This window comes from Leucoraja erinacea, chromosome 9, assembly GCF_028641065.1.
Source record: "Leucoraja erinacea ecotype New England chromosome 9, Leri_hhj_1, whole genome shotgun sequence".
Lineage (NCBI taxonomy): Eukaryota > Metazoa > Chordata > Chondrichthyes > Rajiformes > Rajidae > Leucoraja > Leucoraja erinaceus.
In genome coordinates, this window is record NC_073385.1 from 23,986,716 (window position 1) to 24,013,877 (window position 27,162).

A 27,162-nucleotide genomic window follows, 5' to 3' on the forward strand; every position below is an offset into this window, starting at 1 on the left:
AGGTTCTACTGCAGTTGTACAGGGTCTTGGTGAGACCACACCTGCAGTATTGCGTACAGTTTTGGTCTCCAAATCTGAGGAAGGACATTCTTGCCATGGAGGGAGTGCAGAGAAGGTTCACCAGACTGATTCCTGGGATGTCAGGACTGTCTTATGAAGAAAGACTGGATAGACTTGGTTTATACTCTCTAGAATTTAGGAGACTGAGAGGGGATCTTATAGAAACTTACAAAATTCTTAAGGGGTTGGACAGGCTAGATGCAGGAAGATTGTTCCCGATGTTGGGGAAGTCCAGGACAAGGGGTCACAGCTTAAGGATAAGGGGGAAATCCTTTAAAACTGAGATGAGAAGAACTTTTTTCACACAGAGAGTGGTGAATCTCTGGAACTCTCTGCTACAGAGGGTAGTCGAGGCCAGTTCATTGGCTATATTTAAGAGGGAGTTAGATGTGGCCCTTGTGGCTAAGGGGATCAGAGGGTATGGAGAGAAGGCAGGTACGGGATACTGAGTTGGATGATCAGCCATGATCATATTGAATGGCGGTGCAGGCTCGAAGGGCCGAATGGCCTACTCCTGCACCTAATTTCTATGTTTCTATGTTAACATCCGGAGTGAGCGGAGACTTGGCGATGACCGGAGAACATTCCCCTCCCCCCCCCCCCCCCCCCCTCCACCCCCTCGGAATGTGGGCCGGCCCAGGTGCTCCTTGTTCAGCTTGGGTCCGGGGGCGGTAAGGGTCAGTGACCCGGGGGTCGGGCATCGGAGCGGAGCCTTAGCCCAAGATTCATCCCCGCAGCTCCGGAGGCGGCACTGACGCCTCCACTCACCCGGTCCACTCCTGGCTCCGGGCCGGGGTTAAAACTCTATGGGGTGTGGACAGAGCGGCCGACAGACATAGATCCGCCGGAGGTGAGGGTGTGCCATGCCTCAGGGGGGAAAGGGAGGGGGGTTGGTGCTGGGACCACCGCCATGTCTCACCTATCACATCATCTGCATGGGAGAAACTAAACTACTTTTTCTTTCCCCCAACTCATCCGGTGGGCCGGAGGTTTGACAGCCCTGTTTTAAACCAATGCCCTCTAGTGCTTGAATCACATATCCCGGGAAAAAGACTATGCATTCACCTTATATTCCCCTAATGGTTTTTACTCACCTTGAAAACAATTTTTGCTTTATTTTGAACTTCCAGCACCTGCAGATTTTTGAGCGTGAGAAATTTTGTGATCAGCGTGTGAGCGTGAGAATTTTGTGAAATGCGTGAGTCTCACGCTCAATGCGTGAGAGTTGGCAACCCTGCTAATAATGCAAACATTTTATGCAAGTTCCAATTGTTTGGACAAAAATCACTTATTACTGTTTTATAACAGTTAAGTTACTTTAAGACCATTTCAGAAATTATGGCACTCAACAAAAAATCAACTAACAAATTAAAGCAAACTAAAAAAAATAACTTGTTCCCTTTCCTGACTCTACCTTAACACTGTTAACAGAGCAAAGGGATATTAATCTCAAGAATCAAAATGGGAAAGTGGGGGCAATTTTGCTTAAATGGTAATTCTAAGCCCATTCAGATCTGCATAGTCAGAGTTATACAATATTACATGGCTGGCCCAATTTGTCCATAATGATCAACTTGGCATTCTTTATGCCCAGGGACTGGCTGCCATTCCCAGATCAGCTCGCGTCCCAGGGACTGGATGCCGTTCCCAGATCAGCTCGCGTCCCAGGATTGGCTGCAGTTCTCAGGTCGGCGTGCCTACCCAACCCCATGAAAACGAATTGGGAAAAAAACGCGGGGTCACACACACACAGGGAGACACACACACAGACACACAAGGAGACACACAAGGAGACACACACAGGGAAGCAAACACACACAATGGAGACACACACAGGGAGACAGACACACACACACATCTTTCCTACCCCCTCCCTCCCTCCATCCTCCCCCTCCCTCCCTCTTTCCTCCCCACTCCTTCCCTCTTTGCTCCCCTTCCTCCCTCCTCACCCCATCCCTTCCTCTTTCCTCTACCATCCCTCCCTCTCTTCTCCCCCCTCTTTCCTCCCCTTCCCTCTTTCCTCCACCCTCTCTTTCCTCACCCTCCCTCTTTCTCCCCTTTTTCCTTCCCTTCCTTCAACCCCTTTCTACATGCCCTCCCCGTCTCTCTTTACCTCCATCCCTCCCTTTTTTTCTTTCCCTCTCTCTCTTTCTCCCCTCCCTCTCTTTCCACGGCCCTGAATGGGGAGTCAGGCGGGCACGGTGTAGTGTGGATTGGCAGCGCTGGCGCTGCCATGCGAGTTGAAGGGCAGGAGGGAGGGAGCGAGGCACATCCGACCAAGAGAGAAGAGACGCGACGTCACTCACAGCCGTCAACCGACTCGCTTCCCCAGACCGCACAGATCGCTATCATGTGGTGCAAAGAGACAAACTGTGCAGCAAAGATTGTATAGCTCCTCTATAGGATCCTTGCTGTGCAGGGACTGAAGACAGCGTGAGAATTCTGTCATCAGTGTGAGGGCGTGAGAATTGGCTGAAATGCGTGACTCTCACGCTCAAAGCGTGAGAGTTGGCAGCCCTGAATTCATATGCATTTATGGCCTAGAAATAGATATTTCGTAGAGAGCTGTATATTCAAGTATACAGATGAAACCTAAATAGGAGAAATAACAAATTGCCTTGAAAGGAGCTGGAAATTTCAAAGGTACACAGACTTTGCCCTTTTTTCTTTTGTGAGTCAATACATGCCTCTCCAGGGCTTTCACAAAGTTCTTGTTAGACTGTGAGACTGTGAATTAGACTAGACAAAATACTCACAGCCAAATTAACATTTCACAGAGAACGTACAGCATTGCAACAGGGTCTTTGTCCCACAATGTCTGTGCTGAACATTTTCATCACTCCTTAATATATCTATAGGTTTTATGTCATTTGTAAATTTTGGTCAGCATGGGTGAGTTGGGCTGACAGGCCTGTTTCTGTGTTGTATAATTCTATGACTCTATACCCAAGTTTATTCATATGTTTATTACTTCTTCTTTTCGAATCCACATCACAAGATTAGAAATTTTTCAGCCAGAGCTACACACACTTCTCGGCACCTGCACACACACAATTGCGTCTTGGCTTCTTGTGATTCTTGTGCGTAGTGGGTGGAAAGGTTGGTGGAAATACGGCCATGACCTGAACGCTCTTTCCTTGACCCCATGTTTATTACTAATAATAAGTGTATTAATACCAATATTCATTAAATATAAGGGAAACATTAGTCCTGCTAGGGGTCCTTTGGAAGCAGTAGGCTCTAGGGTTATAAAACAGAGAGATCCGGGGGTGTCAAGATTAAAGTTAAGAGTCAAGTCATGAATGTTTAATTATCATATGCACCGGGAACAGAATAATGAAATTCTTACTTGCTACAACTTTACAAACACATTAACAACAAATAAATATACAATAATAAGTCATACAATAAATCATCAGTGATACTAGGTAACCAGACCATAATAATACAAACTGAAGTACATAGCACAACCTAGATAAAGTCCATAGTGGTTTATTGCTGAAGAGTTGTACAGTTTAGTTCAAGAGCCTGATGGTTGATGGGAAGGTGTTCTTGATTCAGGAGGTAACAGTTCTCATGCTCCTGTTCTTTCTTCCTGATGATAACAGGCAGGATAGTGTGGATAGGATCTGCGAGTCTGGCAGGATAGTGTGGATCTTTGGTGATATTAGCTGCCTTCTTGAGAGAGTTTCCTCTAGATTCCTTTGAAGGTAGAGAGGTACTAAGTTCCATGAAGGTAGATATAATGGTGAAGAAGGCATTTGGTATGCTTGTCCAAATTAGTCAGGTTATTGAGTACAGGAGTTGGGACATCATGTTATAGCTGTAAAAGACAGATGAAGAGCTGTGCATAACCCCCTGATCTATCAAAAAGAAGCAATTAAGCTTAACAGGGTGCAACAAACTTTTACAAGGATGTTATTGGATTAAATGGATTTGAGTTATAAGGAGAGGCTGCGCTTTTCTCTAAGTGGTTTGGAAGGCTAAGAAGTGACTTTATAGGGATATATAAAATTGAGAGGCATTGATAAGGTGGATAGCCACAGTCTTTTCCCCGAGGTAGAATTGTCTTAAACTAAGCATAGGCTTATGGTGAGAGGGGGAAAGATTTAAAAGAGACCTGAGGAACGACTTTTTCACACAGAGGTGGTGCATGCATGGAACCAGCTATTAGAGGAAATGGTAAAGGCACAAGCAAGTGGGACTAATTCAGCTAGGCAACTTGATTGGCATGGAGAAATTGGGCCAACGGACATGTTTCTGTGTGTATAGCTCTCTGACTGTCACCACAAGGCAATATGCAGGTGCAGCAAGAGATTATGAAGGTTAATAATATTTAGTAGGGGAGAGGAGGGGGGGGAAGAGATAAACTGGAGGCAAGAAAAGGCAAGAACAAATCAGGACCAGCAACAAGTGACATCAGGAAGGGTAGACCCCATAATGGCCCTTTATTGGCTGGGAAAGGTGTAGTAGCAAGAGGTATACAAGTATACAGTGGAACTGGTAGGATGTCCAGGGTGGGGAGAGAGAGGGAAGGGGTGGGATTGCAGGAGTTACTTGATATAAGGGAAATCAATGTTCATACCGCTGGGTTGTAAGCTGCCGAGGTGAAATATGAGGTGTTGTTCCTCCAATTTGCATGTGGTCTCACTCTGACAGTAGAGGAGGCTCAGGACAGAAAGGTCAAAATGGGAATGGGAAGATGAGTTAAAATGTTTGGCGACCGGGATATCACATGGGCCAAGTCTGACTGAGCGTAATTGTTCAGTAAATTAGGTCTAGGATTACTGAGATGTGGTAATGAGAGAATGACTTGATTATTGCTACATTATCCAGACATTAGGAGGACAGAAATATCTTCCTCTGTGAATGCCAAAGATCTGTGAATCTTTGGCATTCCCTGCCCCAGAAGACTGTGGGGTCTCAGTCATTTACTTCATTCTGGGATAATAGAACAGCCAAATGCGGATAGATTAAATTGACTTGGTTTGTGTCCGCTGACCTCTATACGAATGAGAAGTTATCAAAATGAAATGCATTATTTTCTGATTCAAAACTCTGACAATGTGACAGATTTTCCCTCACCTGGGATAGCAGGAACACTCCCAGGTTACCGATCAAAAGAGGTAAGACGGCGATGAGAAATGTATTCACTGAGACAGTGAATTATGTATTCACTGAGACAGTGAACCTATGAATTTGCCATCAAAGAGTACTGTCAAGGCCACATTATGGAGTCATAGAGTCATACAGCATGGAAATAGGCCCTATGGCCCAACTTGCACCCCCCCCCCCCCGACCAACATGTCCCATCTACACTAGTCCCACCTACCTGTGTTTGGCCCATGTCCCTCTAAACATGTCATATCCAAGTTAATGAATGTTTTAAGAAGAAAACTAAGCTTCCAGGAGCAAAGGTCATCGAGGGACAATAGGGAGAGGGTGGGACTCCTCAAATTATCCAGTGCCAAAAAGGCTCTGACAAGTCTACGCTGACCATCCAGCACCCAGCTATGGCAATACCATACCAATCCCATGTTATTGACCCATCAACTGCCTAAAGATTTTACCTCCCACTCACCTACACAGCAAATGTAATTTACAGTTGCCAATTAACCTGCCAACAATTGTATTGGGCTGTTGAAGAGTTGAATGCTCTGCATATATTCTTATTTTCATTCTAGATGGAGAATGATAGATTTCCGGACCTTAAAGGAATCAAGGGATTTGGGAGAGCGTGTCATGTGCACCTCGTTCTTTGTCCTTCGTTATACCTACACCGTTAGTTTCCATGCTGGCCACCACAAAAGTAATCTTCCCTGCCCCCCACCCCCTAGTCCTCAGGCAATGCTTCTTCCTGGCCATGTTATTGTATTATTCCCATAAACTTTCGCTTCAATTTAAAGCCAGAATCAGTCACGTTTATTGTATTACTCTGAATATCTGAGGTAAAACTTTCGATTTCAATTTAAAGCCAGAAAGGGGTGGGATTCTCTATTGATATAAGGGAAATCAAACATCTGGACTCTGAATATCCGAGGTGGAAACAAATTATCTCCGTTTCAGTCATCAATATCACGTGGGCCAAGTCTGACTGAGCGTAATTGTTCAGTTGGTCATTATGGGACTGGGTGGCGGGGTAGGAGGGGTGTGGGTGAAAATACAAAGGACAAACACAAAAATCAAATCGTTTTCAAGTGAAATTGTTGGGGAGTTGAACATAAAATAATGCCACCTACATGGAAGGACGACAACAATGCTGAAGAAACTCAGCGGGTGAGGCAGCATCTATGGAGCGAAGGAAATAGGCAACGTTTCGGGTCGAAACCCTTCTTCAGACTGATGACCTGATGGCAAAAATGTGCATCCACCTTTAAGGCACTATGTTTGGTTTTAGATCACGAAGATGATTGGTTTATTGATTGCCATTCGATGAGGGAGGAAAGCTTGGAGTAATAATGCCGCAGTCCTAATAACGGGGACAGACAGGTGCACGGGAAACAAGGGATGGGCGAGCATTATGGAAAACGACGCAGAAATTTGCACGTAACAGTTAAACATTCTGCCACAGCAGTTCCACTACGAACGTCTGCCTTGTACCTCACTCCACCACGCATGCAGCGTTTACATTGAATTTTATACAGCGACGATTTAGAAAACTTTTTTGGCGACATCTGTAGCGAATGAACGCCCCACATTCCCAGCCCCTCCCAGCTTTCATTTTACTTGATGTTTTCAGCCCCCTCTCCTTTGTTCTCGCCGTATGGCCTCACGCTGTCAATGCTGTCTCGGCGTGTAGCTGCAGATAAAACCGCCACCCGGCAAAAACCTGATTAACATTCCGGGCAGGCTTGTAGACTCAGGAATACCGGTAGCGACGCAATGCGATTAAGTAATGTAAAATGCAGTCACCAATTGAACTCACTGGTGATATCGCCAATGATTTCATGCCACCCTTCTCTGCTTCGTGTATTTATTTTCACCAGAGCCACGCCTGAACAGAGACGTTGAGTTAGTTTACGAACAATTCGTTCTGCAGCGCTTTACGGCGTTCAAATAAGAACACACAGGCTTTAAAAGTTTAAACGATTCCAAAATAAAAATTGACCGCAATAACGATTACACGTAATTTTAAACATCGCAAACTGTATGTTTGCATTGTGTAGGCGTCTGCACTTGGCAGATGGTGGAATGTTACAACCGGTTCTTGCGAGACAAATGTATGCACGCATGCAAGCTGATGCTTATGCATACGTTGTCCAAGTAGGTAGGAATCGCAGCACACACACACACACAGTTTACGCGTTACAGTAGTAGTGGCAGTAAATACTCGTTTCCACCCAAACTACCTGCTGCCGGTCGCCCCTGCCCTCTTTGTGTGGGGGATGTGTGATGAGGTGCCTGCCGCAGGACACTATCATGTGCCGATAAGCCGAGCGTGACTCCGACTCACAACTCCACCTAACAACACGACACCGCCACACACAGCCTCCATCTCCAGCCACAAAGAGTGAGTTCTGCCACTTCAGACACTCGGGAAGCAAAATCTGCTATTTTTCTAAAAAAAAACCGAGAGAATATACTTTTATTTTTTAAACGGAGGAAAAATACATATGACAGGCAGGTGCGGGCAGTTCGCGCTGCAGGGTGAGGCCATTCACGCACCAATCGTTCCTGTTGTTGCCGAGCCTGGTTTATGAGTTTTGCTTTATAGTCGTTTTCTTTCTGTTATCGACTTACTTGGAATAAAGCACGCATACGTAAAATGTTGACTCCAGCGGATGCCCTCTCATCTTAAACAGGCGCATTCAGAATAACTGGTTACAATTTGCGGATGCAAGAAAAGGCAAGGTTTTGGAGATCTAAGATGAAATTTCCAATAGAATCGTCAAGAAAACACACTAGTTGTGAGCCACCAGGTTGGTAACTGTAACGCAGTAAGAATATATACGTGGTGTGTGTGTTTGTGTGTGTCATCAGAATTTTTGTTTCGTGAATTCACTGATATTTTTCCATGTGGTTGATATTGTTCTCATATCATTTAATGTATTTATGTATAAGCGAATCGATGGCCAATTACGTGAACGTGCAACTGTTGTCTTCAAGCAGCCAAGAGTGTGCTTCATTACATCGATATATGCACATCTAAATGGGGTTCTAATACAGACCCTGGCAATAACCATTTTGAGAGGGATGTATTGCACTGTTAGTGGTGCACTTACATCGTGTCACCCAACCGTACGCGTTGGATCGCAATAGAAGGGTTATTTTGAATATGTACATTTCAATTATTTCCAGATTGCATATTGGGAATATTATTTTTCTCACACTTCTCTGCGTTTCACGAATCGATCATTTAGGTCCGTGCAGCTATGAGCAGCTATGATTTTAGTGGGTGGGGGGGGGGGGGGGGGGGGGGGGGGGGGGGGGGGGGGGGGGGGGGGGGGGGGGGGGGGGGGGGGGGGGGGGGGGGGGGGGGGGGGGGGGGGGGGGGTGCATGTAGCGAGGGAAAAAACACCCGCAGTGTGATGCGGGAAGGAAAATTAAAAAAAAACATTGAGAAAAATCTCTGTTACATAGATTTCCACTTAGACTGTATTTTCTGGGGGTATTAAAATGGAGAGGTAAACTGTTTATATCTATTCAGCTTTTTACCAGTTTTCCTATTTGCTATCTCTTACCGCTGTCTGGTTGAATTCCCGTTGGTGCGCTGCTTGAAAACTATTCCTTCCTTACAACATCCACAACATACCCTCTACAACAATTTCTAGATGATATTAGCTGCCCCCGAATGTAAAACGGACAACACTAACCTTTCAACTATTCTGTTCCCGGCACCATACCAACCACTTATTAATTTCTCCTAGATACCAAAACCGTCTAAAATGTTGTGAATCATTAGATGATATCGTATGCAAATAAACCAAACTGGCTTTTGGATTGAGACCACACATAGTAAAATCGCGATCCCTGTTCAATAATGTCAACGTTGGTCACAATAACAACCGCGAATATACTATATAGTGCTGCTTCAAGCGTCGTTATATGAACAATAGATTACTGGGAAATCGATCGTTTTCGGTAATCCTACACAAGATGTTAATTTCTACTAATGAGTTTGATGCTTCTGGCTCGAATTGCTCTCATCAAATAATATTAATGATCAGTAGAGCAATACTAAAGGCATACACTGTTTATCGCTGCCTATTGGCACGGGGTTCAATCCGGCTGATATAGTGTCCGTTTTTAAACATCTGACATAGTTTGCTGCAGTTGGCTTATTCTAGCTAACTTTATAACTAAGCAGGTACGGTGCTGTGGGTGGGGATGGGGGTGTAAGCGATTGGATTCTGGAGCATGGCGGCCCTATCACCTTTAATGTAGTTTGACGGTTCCATTTACTTTGCACACTGAAGGCAAATTGCCCCCGTCCGGGGTCTCCAAGTGTAACCTGACACAACACAACCACAGGAGATCACTTTATGGGAATGAATGATGTCACCATCACCAGGAAGTGCTAATGGCATGCGCCTGTTTAAAGCTGAGGAAATGCTACTCCAGCAATGGGAACGCTTATGCATGACACGACTGCACAGAACAAACTTAAAAAGGCCGAGTTACATGCAACTGAAACAGTGGGCGTTTCACCAATCTGCACACCTCCAGGAAACATCCTGGTCACAAGGTCAGACTCGGAAGGGAAATATGAAGTTAGTATGTATCCTAAATTGGTATCCGAATGCTAGTTATGATGTATCCTAAACTGGTATCAGATTGCTAGATAAACCGGTAGATAACTTTTGGCGCACATAAATGTATATTTTTCAGCTTATCCTGGGGATCAAAATTATGCTTCATTATTTTTGTTTTAGTGGCTGTCCAATCCACTGTGCAAGCCTGTGACTCAAAGACCAACGGGCACTATCCGGTATCCAGGCTGTCCATATCTTCCAGGACTACGGTGATAGCTAGTATGGACAGTTGTCACCAGTCATCGCACACAGTCATGAAGTGGAAGACGGTGCTGGCCATTTTCGTGGTGGTTGTGGTTTACTTGGTGATCGGAAGCACGGTTTTTAGAGCTCTGGAAAAGCCTTTCGAAAGCAAACAGAAGAACAAAATCACGGCGGAAAAATCCAATTTTCTTCGAAATCACCCGTGTGTGAACTCCGATGAGCTCGATGCGCTTATTAAGGTAAGGACAGGTGTGTGCTCTCGTTCAACTCTGTGCATCTCCTGAACGAACATGGTTTACTCACTTGAACTCTCTCGAGCAAAAAGAAAGTTTAGTAAAGAAAGCGCTCGGTGGGTTTTGGTGAAGGAGTGCGATTTGCTCCAAGAGTCATCGATAAATGAATTAATTTTACTTGTTTTTTATGCCGCATGATCATCTTGATTTCCAAATAAGGACGAACAGGTGTTCAAACGACAAGGAGGGTTGCTAAATTATTGCTGGCACAATGGCTCTGACTTACACTACATACCTTTCCACTTTATGTAAACATCTGAGGCATCTTGAAGGCTGCTGATTCAAAGCAGCAGCAATGTGGAGGAATCGGGGACAAGTAGTAACTTGCCTACTGTTGCATTTATTTTTCAATGGATTCGTGGTTCTCCAGACAGTTTTAACTCAGCGTACTGAACAATGTGAGATGATTCACCGCTCCTATTTTCAGTGAATTATGACACCAGCAGAAACAGGTTGTTCGGTCCCTCGTGCTTACTCTATCACAATCATTTTATGACTGATCTTTCACCTCTACGGCACTTTTCCGCGCCAACCATTCACTCCCCGAATATGGAAACATCGGTCAACCTCTGTATTGAACACATTCAGCCACCGTCATCCACACACCATCCTGGATAGTGATTCCAGAGATTCATTACTCCCTGAGCGAAGAAGTTTCTTCTCATTTCTGAGCTGAATGGCTGAGCTCATGTTTTGAGACTGTGGCTTCTGGAAATAGATGGACCAGAGAGGGTAACATCATCCTTGTAGCTATTCTGTCAACCACTGTTAAGAGTTTTATGCATTACAATGAGACAACTTCTCATGTTTTTCTAAATGCAAAAGAGCACATGCCTAGCCTTGCTTTGTTCCTTACACAAAGCACAATTCCCTCACACACCGCCTTAGGATTCCATCTGGTGAACTTGCATTGTATTCCCTCTATCATGAGTACAGGTTTCCTTAAGTAAAGAGACCAAATGTGCTTGAATTCTTTTATATAAAAATACAGCCTGTTCTACTTGTCATTGTTAATTCTCCGCACACAATGACACTCAAGTTTCTCTAAACACCAACATATTTCATTCTCTCACCAAGTAATACATATTGTTCTTATTTTTTAAACCGTATTTGGTTTCACATTATTCCACAGAATATTCCTTCTTCCATAATTTCACCCACCCACCACTTAAATCCTATTGTGTCCTCCTCATAACCCACAACCCAGCCCAATGCCATCAACATTGCACCTGGTCCGCTTTTTCAAAAAAATGAGATGGATTATGAATGCATGAGGCACTCCACAGGTCACAGCATCCCAACCCAAAAGTGAACTGTTTATTCCTACTTTTTACTTTGTGTCCATTTATCAACCCTTAATACTCACCCTTACATTAGCCCCAAACCCATGTTTACTATTTTGTTCAATAGCTTCTCAAACAGTAGTTGGGTCTGCAGAATATTTGTTATTGAATTTGCCTAAACGCCACCGGGCAAGCAATTAATAGTACAAGAAAGAAAATAATAACAAATATGTCATCCTATAGCAATTAACCATACTATATATTTTTCAATTGTGCATAATACGTATAATATTTAAATGTAAATTGAAATTATCTGCCACAATCAACATTTTTCCATAGTTTGTATTATATACAAATGCACTGCATTTACTCATCAAGACTCTACATCTCCTAAGCCCGTGAGCCCCAGCAATAAGAAGAACGGGGGATGTCTTCTTCTCGATGGGAGTGTGGAGAGAATAAAATGGGATTATTGTAGGATTAGTGCATATTGGTCAGCATGAACTCATTGGGCCAAAGAGGCTCTTTCACCATTGTCAACTCCATGACATTGTGACTTTCTAATCAAATCCTTGGTACGTTGATTTGCTTCAATGCCATTTTGTGGAATATGAGATGACTAATGAGCCCAATGCAGGAACTGTAAATGTTATCACAGATGGGGCAGAAGATGGGTAATTTTGGAGATGGTGTGCACCTTCCACTTCTGAACGACCCTGATGTGCAAACCTAAAGCTATCCTAAATTTACCTTCTCCATTTTGAGTGGCCATTGGCGAAAGATTCCCAGGTGTTGGCTGGGATATTTCATGTTTCATGTTTTTCAAGTAATCTTTGAGAACATCTTTGAACCCTCATTATTGTTCATTTCTGAGCGATGTCATGGCTCTCTTCCCATAACAGAGCTCAGAAATTAGTACTTGTTTCGTGAGTCAGCTATTGAACATGCAAATGTCATGCATGTGGCCAATGACATTTCCATTGGATCTGACTGAATTTAATTAAGGCCTCGGTGCCAGTGCTATTAGCTTGGGTAAATTTGCTTCATCAGCCAGTGAATTTGGAGAATTTAGGGGAAGCTGTATTGGTGGCACCTCTGCAGTGATCTGATGTGTCTGCCACTGGTTATTACAAGTCTTGGGTGTATATATATATATATATAAAAGAGGGCAGGGACCACTGCTGTCTAATAGATCATGAATTTTGTATCAGGTTTTAAGTCATGATCTACAAATTCCCTTTTATTTAGATGGGTAAAGGTTGTGCAAATGCATTGAAGGTGATGATTACTTGAATTATCAATATCTGCTAAATTAGGGGAAATGTTCGGAGCTTCCCAAAGACTTTTCTGTCTGAGGGTAGTATTGTACCGTGGAGTGGATTGCATAAGGATGCACATGCAAGCAATTTAGATACATGGGAATACGACCAATAGCATGTTCCTTCAAATACATCCTAAATATACCAATGATCCTTCGCTGTGGCTGTGTCCAGACCCTAGAATGTGAGAGTGCCTTCACCAGAAGGTTAATAATAATTTATGGTGGATCACTGCAACCTTCAAACGGAAACATCCAATACTGCAGCAGAAACTATTTTATTTGATTGCATTTGTTGAGACTCTAGTTTATTGAGAACAAAACTTGCAGAAATTATTTGCTATTCTTCAAATAGTGTCATAAAATCATTTGAAGCCACAAGAGACTGCAGACGCAGGAATTTTGAATCTTGAGGAGCATCACAGTTACAAGGTACATGCACAGAAAAGATGAAAACTGCCCAGCAGTTTGCAAACTTCAATCAATCAATCAATCAATCAATCATCAAATTACAACATTTCCATTCTTATCAATGATGCACTCGCTTCCCCCCCCCCTCCACAATGGCAACCAGTGTTCATGATGGCCTCCAGAGACCCTGTAGCCACCACTTCCCTCTCTCCAGGGACATGCGGGCATGAACGTAGACCCGGAAGAGGGGCAGGCAGTCGACTTGGGCAGAACCCTCAATTGCCCGGGGATGGCGGTGGCTAGTTTCAAGAGAGAGGTTGGGATGGAGCAGGAACTGGAACATGACGGGTGGATCTAGTGGTTTGGATGGATAGATGGATGAAATCAGATCGGGGGGGAGCGGGGGGGGTGGGATGGGTGGGGATTGGCAAATGGTGTGGATGAGGAAGAGCTCAGTGAGAGGGAAGAGAATGTTGTGGGAAAGAAGAGAATGTATGGGAACAGGATGGATAATGGGACTGAGGGAGGGGATGCAGGTTATCTGAAATGAGAAAAATCAGTGTTGATGCTATTGGGTTGTAGATGACTGCTTTGCCAAGCACTTGTGGTGGAATACGAGGTGCTCTTGCCCTCGTTTGTGTTTGGCCTCACCCAGCCAATGGTGGAGGCTGAGGACAGACAGGTCAACATGGGAATGAAGAGGGGAATTAAAATGGCTAGCAACTGAGAGTTCCAAGTGGCAAAGATGTTGTCTAATCTGTGCTTGGTAGCATTGACGTTGAGGAAGCCATATTGAAAACAGCAAAGGCAATAGTTAAAGAGGAGGGGGGGGAGGGGCACTTGAATCTCTGCCTCACCTGGAAGGGCTCTTTGTTCCCTGGAAGAAGGTGGAAGAGGACTGGGTACTTGTCAAGGATAGAATGTGCACACATTGAGGGCACCCATCAAGGGGATCTCAACGTGGCCTCCTCTACATCAATGAGCGCAGATTAGGTGAGCGCTTTGCCGAGCATTTGTTATTCATCCACCATGGCTACCCAAAACTCTCAGCCATTTCAATTCTGCTCCCCATTGCTACACTGACCGGCCTGTCCTTGGACTCCTCCACTGCCAGTGTGAGTCCCAATGCAAGTTAGAAGAAGAGCAGCTCATATTCTGTCTGTTTAACAAGGAACTGCAGATGCTGGAATTGTCTACCTTCATACTCTGCCTGGGTAGTTTACAGCTCAATAACACGAACATTAAATTTGGGTAAGCTGCACTGCCCAGCCCCTTCCCCCTCAGTCCTTTCATCAATTTTCCACACATACCCTTCTTTCTCACAACATCCCACTCACCAACTGCCTGTCGCTCACACTCTCCTCTCATTAGGCCCATTTCCCCCATATTCCCATCTATCCTCCCTTATTTGGCACCATTTCCAATCAGATTCCATCATCTGCAGCCCCTGGTTACCTCCACCAATCAGATGTTTACTTCTCCCCCTCTTCCCCATGACACCATCTACCAATCCATTCTTCCTAGAAACATAGAAACATAGAAATTAGGTGCAGGAGTAGGCCATTCGGCCCTTCGAGCCTGCACCGCCATTCAATATGATCATGGCTGATCATCCAACTCAGTATCCCGTACCTGCCTTCTCTCCATACCCCCTGATCCCCTTAGCCACAAGGGCCACATCTAACTCCCTCTTAAATATAGCCAATGAAGTGGCCTCAACTACCCTCTGTGGCAGAGAGTTCCAGAGATTCACCACTCTCTGCGTGAAAAAAGTTCTTCTCATCTCGGTTTTAAAGGATTTCCCCTTTATCCTTAAGCTGTGACCCCTTGTCCTGGACTTCCCTAACATCGGGAACAATCTTCCTGCATCTAGCCTGTCCAACCCCTTAAGAATTTTGTAAGTTTCTATAAGATCCCCTCTCAATCTTCTAAATTCTAGAGAGTATAAACCAAGTCTATCCAATCTTTCTTCATAAGACAGTCCTGACATCCCAGGAATCAGTCTGGTGAACCGTCTCTGCACTCCCTCTATGGCAATAATGTCCTTCCTCAGATTTGGAGACCAAAACTGTACGCAATACTCCAGGTGTGGTCTCACCAAGACCCTGTACAACTGCAGTAGAACCTCTCTGCTCCTATACTCAAATCCTTTTGCAATGAAAGCTAACATACCATTCGCTTTCTTTACTGCCTGCTGCACCTGCATGCCTACCTTCAATGACTGGTGTACCATGACACCCAGGTCTCGCTGCATCTCCCCCTTTCCCAATCGGCCACCTGTCCTGGATCCACCTATTGCCTGCCAGCTCTTACCCTGGACCCATCCCTTTCCTCTTTATACTGGTTATCTCCCCTCCACTCATTCAAGTCAAAGAAGGGTCTCAACCTGAAATATCTACTATTAATTTCTCTTCACAGATGCTACCCGACCCACTGAATTTCTCCAGCAGACTGATTTTTGCCATAGAATATTTTACTTGTCGGTGGAAGATTATTAATGTTCAGGAATTGATATTTATTTCAATTTAGAATTTAAAAAATCTGAATGAATCACTAATGTACAGATTTACAACATATTTCTTGATATGGTTAAGTCACCTAAGTCGTTACTAATTCTGATATTTTAAAAATCCCAGAATTAGTGACAACTTTGGTGACTTAACCATATCAAGAAATATATTGTAAATCTGCACATTTTTGGTGGGCTCTTTCTTCTATAACTTTTTCTGAATCTTTGTGCCAATGAAAATTGATCATCAGAGAAGCAGCAAAATATTATAACTGGTGAAAGATCATTCAGTTGAAGTTTTAACTTGTCCTCTCATTAGCACACATAGAAATTTAACTTTGTTTGTATTTGGTGAGACATTAACCCATTAAGCACATTTATTAAAATCAAACGCATAAATCTATATGTATTTAACATAATTATCAGATTTGAAATGATATGATAATTACATTAAATATATAGATTTATGAGTGTATTTAATATATGTTGGTAATAAGGGGGAGATAGTCATGCGTTCCTTGCATGCCCTTGTCTGGGAGTATTACGCCTGACATAATGAGTGTTGAATTGCATGCCTTTGTTGATATCTTTCTGAATATAATAAGCATAATTTCAAGCATTCAAACCACTTGTATTCAAACTTACTTTTGAATTTATCACTTAGTTGCAGATCATGAAACCAATAATCTGCATATAAATGATCACAATCCGAATCATCAAATTGGAAGGACAAATTAAATTACTACTTCAAAACCTCAATCAAGAGGTAAAATGCTTAACAATAATTCCTTCCAATTCACATCACAGAGGCTTCACCTTGAAGTTACTACTCCTTTTCCACTATGGCCAGAAAGAGTGAAATGAACTCTGTGTAGAAACGAAGAACTGCAGATGCTGGTTTATACCAAAGATAGAGTGCTGGAGTAACTTAGCGGCTCAGGCAGCATCTCTGGAGAAAAATAATGGGTAACGTTTCGGGTTGGTTCAGTCTGAAGAAGGATCTTGACTTGATACATTATGGATCCTTTTTCTCCAGGTATACTGCCTGGCCCCTTGAATTACTCCAGCACTTTCTGTCTATCTTTGGGATGAACTCGGGGCCTGTCCCACTTACGTGTCCTTGGCACGCAAATTACACGACTTCGTGGTCGCGTTGAGGCGCATGGGCTTCGTATGGCCGCGCGGGGCCGGTCCCACTGAGAAGCGCGGAGGGGTATGTAGTTGTGCGCGACATCGCGCGGGGCTCCGAAATTTTTGTAGCGAACAAAATCTTCGCACGCCAACGGCTGTCGCGGAACTGACGGCCAAAGTGGGACGGGCCCAAGACCCTGGCGCGACGCAACATCTCACCTTCAACAGCAGCAGAAGCGGGCAAACGATCGCCGAGCTCAGCCTGGGACTCACGGCTGTTGCGGTCCGGATCCGCCCCCACTTCTACTCCCAGAGCGGGGCCAAGAAAATTGAAGATAGACACAAAATGCAGGAGTAACTCAGCGGGACCGGCAGCATCTCTGGAGAGAAGCAATGGGTGACGTTTCGGGTCATGACCCTTCTTTTCAGACTGAAGAAGGTCCTCGACCCGAAACAGCACCCATTGCTTCTCTCCAGAGATGCTGCCAGTCCCGCCGAGTTACTACAGCATTTTGTGTCTATCTTCAAATAACGTCACGCGCTCCAGACGGCTGTGCGGTCGAATGAAGTCGCTCGCGACCTTCGCGGGACCGTCGCGGCTCAATGCGACCACAAGGTCGCGTAATTAGCGTGCCAAGGGCACGTATGTGGGACAGGCCCTTCAGAGTTTGTCTGCTACATAGTGAGGGCTCACAGCTGTGTTGACTTGCATAATACTGTACAGATTAGACTCTTTTGCAAAGACTTAGATTTATTCCTGCACATTACAAGTTATATTGTTTTCTTGATGACGATTTGAAAGTACATTTATATACACATTTCTTTTCAGCATGCAATTGAAGCTCTTGGTGCAGGAGTGAACCCTATAGGTGACTCAACTAACAATACAAGTCATTGGGAACTTGGCAGTGCGTTTTTCTTTGCTGGAACTGTGATAACCACCATAGGTAATTTCCTTAAAACATTGTTACCAGTATAATTTGTATATATGCACACATTTTCAGTTGATGTAAAGTAGTCCAGAGATTCTGTGATAGTTTACTCAGCTTTCTTTGAAATTCCCTTCTCACACTTAAACCCGACCAGTGTTAGGGTAAAGGTGGAATGAGTTATCGGGTAAGCTCCAATTTAGGGATGATGAGCAACAACCAAAATTCTGCAGTTAATCTAGAAACAACGAACTGCAGATGCTGGTTTACAAAAAGAGACATAGAGTGCTGGAGTAACTCAGGAGGTAGGTGGGTGGGGTGGGGGGGGGGTGGGGGGAGAAAGCTGCAAGAGTGGGAGGAGGGGGGGGAGATAATTGGTTGATACAGGTGGGGGGGGGGGAGAGGTCGATAGGCAGATAGTTGAACAACGGACTGAAATGATAAGACAAAAGGTGTCAGATAAAAGGATTGTAGATATTTGAATTGTGAAGCTAGAGGAAGGAATGTAGGTGGAAGGGGAGGGGAGAAATAGATGCACCCAGGTGGGGCAATAAAAGGGAGATTGGGAGGGAAGAAGGGAGATTGGGAGGGTTTTGTATTTATCTAAAACAAGATAATTCAATGCTAATACCATTGGGCTGTAAGCTACCCAGGCAGAAAATGCTTAACTTTGGTAATGGAGGAGGCCCAGGACCAAAAGATCAGTATGGGAATACGAAGAGTAGTTAAAATAGCTAGCAAATAAAATGCTCAGTAGGCCTTGGCGAACTGAGCACAAGTGCTTGTCAAAACAGTTGACAAGTCTGCACTTGATCTCTCCAATGTACAGGAAGCTACATCAGGAACACTGGAAGCAGTGGAGGAGGAGGTTCTTGTTAAACCCTCCCCCTCTCCCTCCTCCCCCCACACTGCTCCCTTCTTTCCCTCCTCATTCTCCCCTGTACCTCACATGGACCTGCATTTACTTCTCCCCTTCCACAAACATTCCTTGCTGAGGCTTCACAATTCACAACTCTACAATCCTTTTGTCTCCCTTATTCTGCCTTTCCATCTCTGTCCAACCATCTGTTGATCAAAAACTTCCCTCAACTGCATCTGCTTATTACCTGCCAGGCTTTAGCCTTCCCCTCCTCTCTTCCAGCGTTCTTCCCCTTGCTACCTACAATCAATCTGAAGGAAGGTCCAAACACGAAACGTTATCTATCGATGTTCTCCAGAGATGCTGCCTGACCTGCTAAGTTACTCCAGCACTTTGTGTCGACTGCAGTTAATCTTTTGGATAAAGTATATTCACTAATTTGAATAGTATCTTATCAATGCATAACTGGAATTGGTATGGTTCAAACTGATCGAAATGCCCTTCTAATTAATGGGCTGAGTAAAAATACAAATTCGGAATTGATGCTTATTTATGAGCCTGAATTATACCAAATGCCACATCAATGAAAACATTCTGCTGGACACTTTCCATCTGCTTACATACACAATTTTTTTTCTGACACCAATTTTTTCATTCTGTTCATCCATCTAAAAACTAATTAGCATTCTTAAACAATATTAATTTGGAGGCCATGAGCTATGTGGGTATGGAAACACACAGAATAATTAACTATATACTTTTTTCTCACCTGTATGTCCTGCAAAATGGTTGTATTATCAATGACTTTGTTAGTTATTTTCTCAAACTCAACTGGCTGGTAACCTTTTGGAATGACTCCTTTGTATATTTTTGCATGAAAGATTACAAATGATCAATCTCTCAGCATTCATAACGTACAAGAGTTTTCTGTTTGCTGCTCACTGAAATAACGTTTCCAATTTCATATGAGTCCTATAAGCTCTTTCATAGTGACAAACTATATTCGAACACCTACGCTCAATCCGCAATAACCTACCTGAACTCCCGGTGGCTCAGCACTTCAACTCCCCCTGCCATTCCCAATCCGACCTCTCCGTCCTGGGTCTCCTCCATTGCCAGAGTGAGCAACACCGGAAATTGGAGGAAAAGCACCTCATATTCCGCCTGGGTAGCTTGCGTCCGGATGGCATGAACATTGAATTCTCCCAATTTTGCTAGGCCTTGCTGTCTCCTCCCCTTCCTTAACCCTCGAGCTGTCTCCTCCCATCCTCCCATCCCCCCGCCCTCGGGCTCCTCCTCCTCCTCCTCCCTTTTTCCTTCCTTCTCCCCCCCACCCCCCCATCAGTCTGAAGAAGGGTTTTGGCCCGAAACGTCGCCTATTTCCTTCGCTCCATAGATGCTGCTGCACCCGTTGAGTTTCTCCAGCGTTTTTGTGTACACTGGAACATTACATTGATTGTTTTTGCATAAATTATATTTCATTTTTAATCAAAGAAAAAAAATATCAAAACTAAAACATTCGTATTGTATCCTACATGATCTTAGAATTTTGATGAAATGTTTTTTATAGAGAGTGTTGTGTTATTAGAAGATCTATTGCATACACTCAGGTTAACTAAGAGATGGCTATACCAGTATGTACTAACATTTTAAGAGGAAAGCTTTATGCCACAGAGGACATTTACTGTTATCATTATACAAACTATCATTTGCAAATTAAATCATTTTTTTAATGTGTAATTTGCTGTTGAGAGTTAGATTTGCTAATTAATTAGATAGTTAATATGTTAGGTCTAATTAGTATAATATGTCATCATTGGTGACACAAACTTTACAATGTTTGTGTATTAAAAACAGCATTTGCACAATTAATAATAAGAAACTGTTGATGCTGACTTTATTAAATAAAGTAAAACTTGCAGAATAACATTTTCCCTTATGCACAGTATATTTTCATTTTTCACTTCTGAATTATTTCTTAACAGGTTAGACATATTTGGCAGGGATACAAGTCATTCAGGTTTCAACATGTTATTGAAAACTGAATGCTGATTTTTGGGTTGGTATGATTCCCCATCAGCTTGCTAATTCAGGGCTTACAGGTAAAACAACAGCACTTGCATTTTTTACATAATATTCTACAATCTGTTTCCTCTTTCTTTGCACAACCTGTTACACTCATGTAAGATTTATTGTAACCATGTATAGGATTCTTTACCTGCAGAGCACACAAAACAAAGATTTGACTGTATTTCTGTACACATGACAATAATAAACTATTCCAGTATCAAGTGGTGGGCATTACTGCAATTTAACATAAGGACTGAACTAGATGCCTAACTGATGAACGCTTTTTTTTAAACTACCTAATGTAAGGAATAAGTATCTAGAAATAAATGAAAGGCCAAGGCTTAATTAGGTCTAATCAGGTTGTTGGTTACTGGATTTGAACCTAGTTGCCACATCTATGCTGTATCTTTTGCATGTCTTTAGAACTGTTTGATGATCTAATGTATGAATTTGTAGCAACCATTTATTAATCAGCAACAGCAACCAAGCTTGTTTATATTGTTTAATCCCCAAAATATGTTCTTATTTATTTTAATAGGCTATGGGAATATTGCACCCAGTACTGAAGGAGGGAAAATATTCTGCATCTTATATGCATTATTTGGCATTCCACTTTTCGGCTTTCTGTTAGCAGGGATTGGGGATCAATTAGGCACAATCTTCGGTAAAAGTATTGCAAGAGTGGAGAAAGTATTCAGAGTAAGTTGACAGTATTTATTATTTTAATCTATTGTTTTATACTACCGAAATGAATCTCAGCTATTGCGCATTGATATATTACTAATACAATTGCATAGATGACCAGAACAAAATCGGTGCATCACCAAAGTTGTCAAATAAAATTACTTAAAGAGGATGTTTTAAAAACAAGTTCTTTAAGCGGCTTTTACAGGCAAAGCAGATTATAACTTTGATATATTGGCTTTATATTTCATGAAATATCACACACCAGTTTCTCAGCAGTTCTTCCAGATGATCAATTGCCATCCAAAGGATTCTAAATACATAATCCAGCATTTAATGAGGTGAAAATTACTTTGTCCCCTGAATACTGTTCCTGTTCTGGCTACCTGATTCAATGCTGCATAGCAGAGTAAAGTGCATCCCTTGGCAAAATTAACCTTTACACACTGCATGTCAGCCAATGGTAAAGATAAGCAGTTGGTATGGTAAGATCTGAGATGGATATATGGGAAATTATATTAGTATACATCATTTCCAAGAGAATACAAAGTGATTTCAAGATCAGTGGAATGCCGTTGTCCAATCTGACAGCCTTGGGCACCCCCGTGTCCACAATCAATGTCGCATACAACATCGCATACAACAGGTTTGCCTTCCTCAGGGTAAACCTATGGAAAACAACTGGCCCGGACGTGTTGTCATAATCTGGAGCGGGGAATGGTTAGGGAAGTCCTATTACCTCAGATGCTTTCATCCCAGGGAGCCTTGATCAACAGCAATTCGCCTAATGTTGCAACAGATTCACAGCTTGTATTCAACTACTACAGCCAAGACCACAATAATTGTGAAAGCAGCTCTCCCTCTCCCATATCGATTCCATGTACACTTCACGCTGCCTCGGGAAAGCAGCCAACATAATCAAGGACCACTCACAAACCGGTCATTCCCTTTTCTCCTCTCTCCCATCGGGCAGAAGATGCAAACGTTTGAAAGCACCAGATTAAGGAATAGCCTCGTCTCCACTGACTCTTGAATGGATGCCTCACATCAAGTCAAGATAAGTTCAGTTGATTGACGTGCATAAGTATGATTACGTACAGGTACAATGGAAATCTTGCTCGCCGCAGCATACAGACACATAGACAGACAACATGCAAAAATATAAATTATATATAAATCATACACATTATACAAGACAGTGAAAAGAGGAAGACTTGCATCTTTCAAAGTACCTAAATGTGACCCTTGCACTATTTTTTATCTGCACTTTCTCTGCAGCAATATTCTGCACGTTGTTTATTTTCTCATTTGCACTACTTGATTACTCATGTATGCTACAGTTTGGCTGGGTAATACACAAAATATAGTCTGTCATTGTATCTTGGTACACGTGACAATAATAAACCAATACCAAAGCATAGTTTCTTTATTCATGCTTTGGTCATCCTTGGTCCAATTCAAAGTACTCCCAACCTCAGGCTAATGATTTTTTCTTTCAACTTGTTTTTAACATTTTCTTCAATCTAGCATTATCTGTAATCTCTTTCAATGGATGATTGGACCACTATTGTAATTTTGTTCTTTAGAAGAAATGCATGATTGTTGCAAATCAGCTATTATCTATTTAAATGCTACTCACTGAATTCTTACTGTCACGTTCTTCAATGTAGTCATCTGATCTACCACAACTAACTTGCCCCTCAGACCATTATAACTGGGTTTATTTAGATTAAACATACTGTTTTCAGATTAAACCTTTGAAGTAAATATTAAATTGTATCATAATTGACACTTTTAATAAGTATACACTTCTTGGTCACCAGATCTAAAATAGTAATATAGGCCGTCCTGGTTTATTTTGCCTTTTGATTTTCCCTTCAACCTTCAATAATATTTTTTTGTTCCCCCCCCACACACACGTTACACTGAGAGCAGGACTAAGGATAAAAAAAAATCACCATTTGGTCAGTTTGAAAGGAAAATCTAAAGTCTACCATTCTATGGGATAGTGAAGTGTTAACATGTGCTAGCATCCTATCCTTCAGCATGGAATTTCAGATCAATTTGGACTTCAGATGTGTCTTATTACCCAATTGAAGTAAATTTAGTAATAGGCACAATAAATGGTAACAGCTGAAACTACCAGAAAAGGGTTAATAATATTTTAAACTCCAAATGCATTCAGCATCCTGAACTAAAAACTCAAAATATGATTCAGTGTTAGATATGCATTTCCTGAAACAGTACAGTGTTATACAGTGTTATCTGGACCTCAGAGAGAGGTGGCTAGAATTTCCATAGATGTTCTCTTCTTGGAGATCAGCAAATTTCCACAATAAGTTGCATAAGCGGTTCAAAGTAGCTGTAAAAATAAATTGATTTTCTTTTGATGTGGTCCAGAGATTAAAAAAATCGACATGAAATTATTTCGGATCAAATAGGGTATCTCTTTCTGCTGGTTAATTTACAAATATATTGTTACCAATAAAACTTAATTGTTCAGGAAATAATACTCATGAATCTATTTTAAAAATAGCACTAAGTTTTGTGCTTACAAGATGAAGGATAATAACCACCTTGGCAACCACCCCTCAAAAACACGTCCAACAACACTATTTCCAAAAGTAATAATTTATGATCTCTCTTTTTCCAAATTGTTGTCAATTGAGGTGAAGTCATATAGTGTTTACATTGCATATTAGTGTAAAATCAACCAAGTATCTTTTGGAGGTAATTATAAGAATATTTATGAAGATCAGCCAAATATAAATCTATGATCTCCTCATTTATGTGAGAGTAACAAATTTTGTTTTAACAGCAGCGGTTGCTCATATATAAATGAGAAAGATAATTTTATTCTGAAGGTTTGGTTTAGTTCCCAGAAGTTAAAGGACTTCCAATCTAGCTATGCTCAATTAGCCATGCCCAACTCACAAATAATTGGCACTGCCCTCTAATTTCCATTATTTGTCCTCCATGTGTGCATTTCTCCAAATGGTCTATTTTATCCAAGAATTTTACATTACTGTAATTGTGACTATTCATTTATATGTGTTTCCCTCATAACTAATTTTAGCTTCTCAATATGAAACATTTGCATTAATTCAATTTATGCCATCAGTTTTAAATGTGAACCTTAATTGATTTATCCTTTTTTTCCAGAAAAAGCAAGTGAGTCAAACTAAAATTCGAGTCATCTCCACAATCCTTTTTATTTTAGCGGGTTGTCTTGTTTTTGTGACTATTCCAGCAATTATTTTCAAACACATCGAAAGATGGACAACGCTGGATTCCATCTATTTTGTTGTTATCACTTTGACGACAGTGGGATTTGGTGACTACGTAGCAGGTAAACTATTTATTGCCTTAAGATCATTACTGGTACAAATGTATTGCTCGAAAAAATATCACTGTCATTGTTTGGTGTATATGTTTATGTAAAGTGTTCAGGGATCAACTTTGCATTTGTATACAAATTATTAGATCGAAACACTTGGTATGACCAGAATGAGCAAACAAAATCCTAAACTATTCCAGTTAAAAAGTAGGCAAGCCAGTGATTACAATATAATGATGTTCTGAGATGAAGCTTGGCTGGCAGGGCATAGCAATATCTGTTTAATTGGTCTGGCAATGGAAACTGCCTGTAGCATAAATCTTCATAATAGTTCTGTTCTAGCTCTGTCGCAATTTAGAAGGATGCTTAATATATATAAAGAAAATAAATATTATGATTTCATGCTTTGAATTAAAATAATCTGTAATGGCATATAAAACCCAATGCATCCCAGATTTCTCAGGATCTACTTAAAGAACAATTCTACACTCTCTGGTGTGTGATGACATTTTAATTGTTGTAAAATTTGATTGATTTGTGTCTTCAAAACTGCGATAAACCTTTATATTATAGGTAAATTGAAAGGTCTAATGATTGGGAAAGAACATTGAATAGAGACTAATGATCATACTTAGAGCAGATTCAAGGGGCAAAGTGGCTATTGACTGCTATTTCTTATGTTCTTAAGTTCATATGTTTATGATTATAGATATATTTAATTGCCAGCTTGTACAGGGCACTGCCTCTATCTGCTGAAGTTGTATAAAAAAAATAGGAAACATTCATTTGCAAAACCTTAGTATTAGATTTATCATGAAACAGTGCAATCAGGCCACATATCTGAACATCAGTCTGAAGAAGGGTTTCGGCCCGAAACGTTGCCCATTTCCTTCGCTCCATAGATGCTGCTGCACCTGCTGAGTTTCTCCAGCATTTTTGTGTACCTTCAATTTTCCAGCATCTGCAGTTCCTTATTAAACACATAGCTGAACATAATTGTTTCAAAAATGATCCATACAGTCACAAGTCATGGAATGTGATTGTGTAAAGATCAAGTGAAATTTAGTCCTTTAGTGAGTCTAAGGAGCACTTGGTAAGATATTCAACTCTGAATACAAAAGCAGAGCAGGACACATCTGCCTGGCTTTATTGAGAATCACAGAGTGACACAGCATGAAAACAGGTCCTTCAGCCCTACTCGTCCATACCGACCAAGATGCCCCATCTAAGCTAGTCCCATTTGACTATGTCCAGCCCATAGCCCTCGCAATCTTTCCCAGCCATCTACCTGTCCAAAAATGTCTTTTAAATACTGCTATTATATCGAATAAATTATATATAGAGAGCTGGCCACAAGGCACATAAATTATTGATTTTATTGCAACATAAACAGGCCTTAAGTTATTTCTATTCAGATGAGTAATGTTGGATTAGAATCATTATTATGGAGTCGCACACCGTGGAAATCTATGTCGACCATCAAACGACTGTACACATGAATCTGATTTACATGCACTTGGTTCATAGCCTACTGGCCTTGGTATATTCAGATGCTTATTAAATATTGTGAGAGTCTCTGCCCCCCAATTATCAGTACTAAATTCTGTTTGCCTTTGCCCAACTAACCAACTGATAAATATAATCTGTAGCCTTGTTAGCAACACTATCAATCTGCAAATTTACCAAACCTTCCTGCAATGGCACCTAAGCATCTAACTTTTTAATGCATATTATAAACAGCAAAAGTCCCAGCTCAAATCCCTTTGGTACACAACTGGTCACAGACTTCCAATCACAATACCAGCCCACCAAAATCACCTTCTGCTTCCTATTATCTAGCCAGCTGTGCATCCAATTTGACAACATGCCTAACATCCAAGCTCTCATTTATTCGACCAGACTTCAATGTGGGCCACGTCATAGGCCAGTAAGTCCATGTACACTACATTAACCACATTACCTTTTGTTAATTATTCCTTCCAAAAAAAATGTATGATATTAATCAGACAACAGAGAAAAGAACACTAAATTCTGGAGTAACTCATGGGAAAGGCACTTTTCTTTCATTTCAAGAGTTACAACAGAATTATGGACTGCACTCAAATAATTCCTTCAGATATCTACAAATTAGAGATTATGTTAAAACTAATACACAAGTCTACAGGAGTAGGGAATCAGAAATTCTTGATGAATGTTTGAACAAGCATCCTAATACTGAAAAACTAATAGCTTTTATTTATAACACCCTACTAAACAACGTGGTACCACCGACCGAACCATATAGATACAAATGGGAAAATGAAATAGGTCACCCTATAACGA

The 27,162-nt window shown here is 41.8% G+C and overlaps 1 protein-coding gene across 5 annotated transcripts in view; it reads left to right on the plus strand.

Annotated features, from left to right (window-relative positions):
• The first annotated feature begins 7,758 nt into the window (after positions 1 to 7,758).
• The window catches only part of LOC129700135 (potassium channel subfamily K member 10-like), a 35,227-nt gene continuing 15,823 nt past the window's right edge, over positions 7,759 to 27,162 (plus strand). Inside the window, exons 1-5 of one of the 5 annotated variants that reach the window (XM_055640356.1) lie at positions 7,759 to 7,979; positions 9,933 to 10,255; positions 17,791 to 17,908; positions 21,358 to 21,518; positions 24,666 to 24,852. In XM_055640356.1, the coding sequence (XP_055496331.1) occupies positions 7,895 to 7,979; positions 9,933 to 10,255; positions 17,791 to 17,908; positions 21,358 to 21,518; positions 24,666 to 24,852 (874 nt within the window). In that variant the 5' untranslated portion in view covers positions 7,759 to 7,894. Of the gene's footprint in view, positions 7,980 to 9,490; positions 9,775 to 9,932; positions 10,256 to 17,790; positions 17,909 to 21,357; positions 21,519 to 24,665; positions 24,853 to 27,162 lie in introns of those variants that run through there. The other 4 variants (XM_055640355.1, XM_055640357.1, XM_055640358.1 and 1 more) reach the window with 4 other exon arrangements.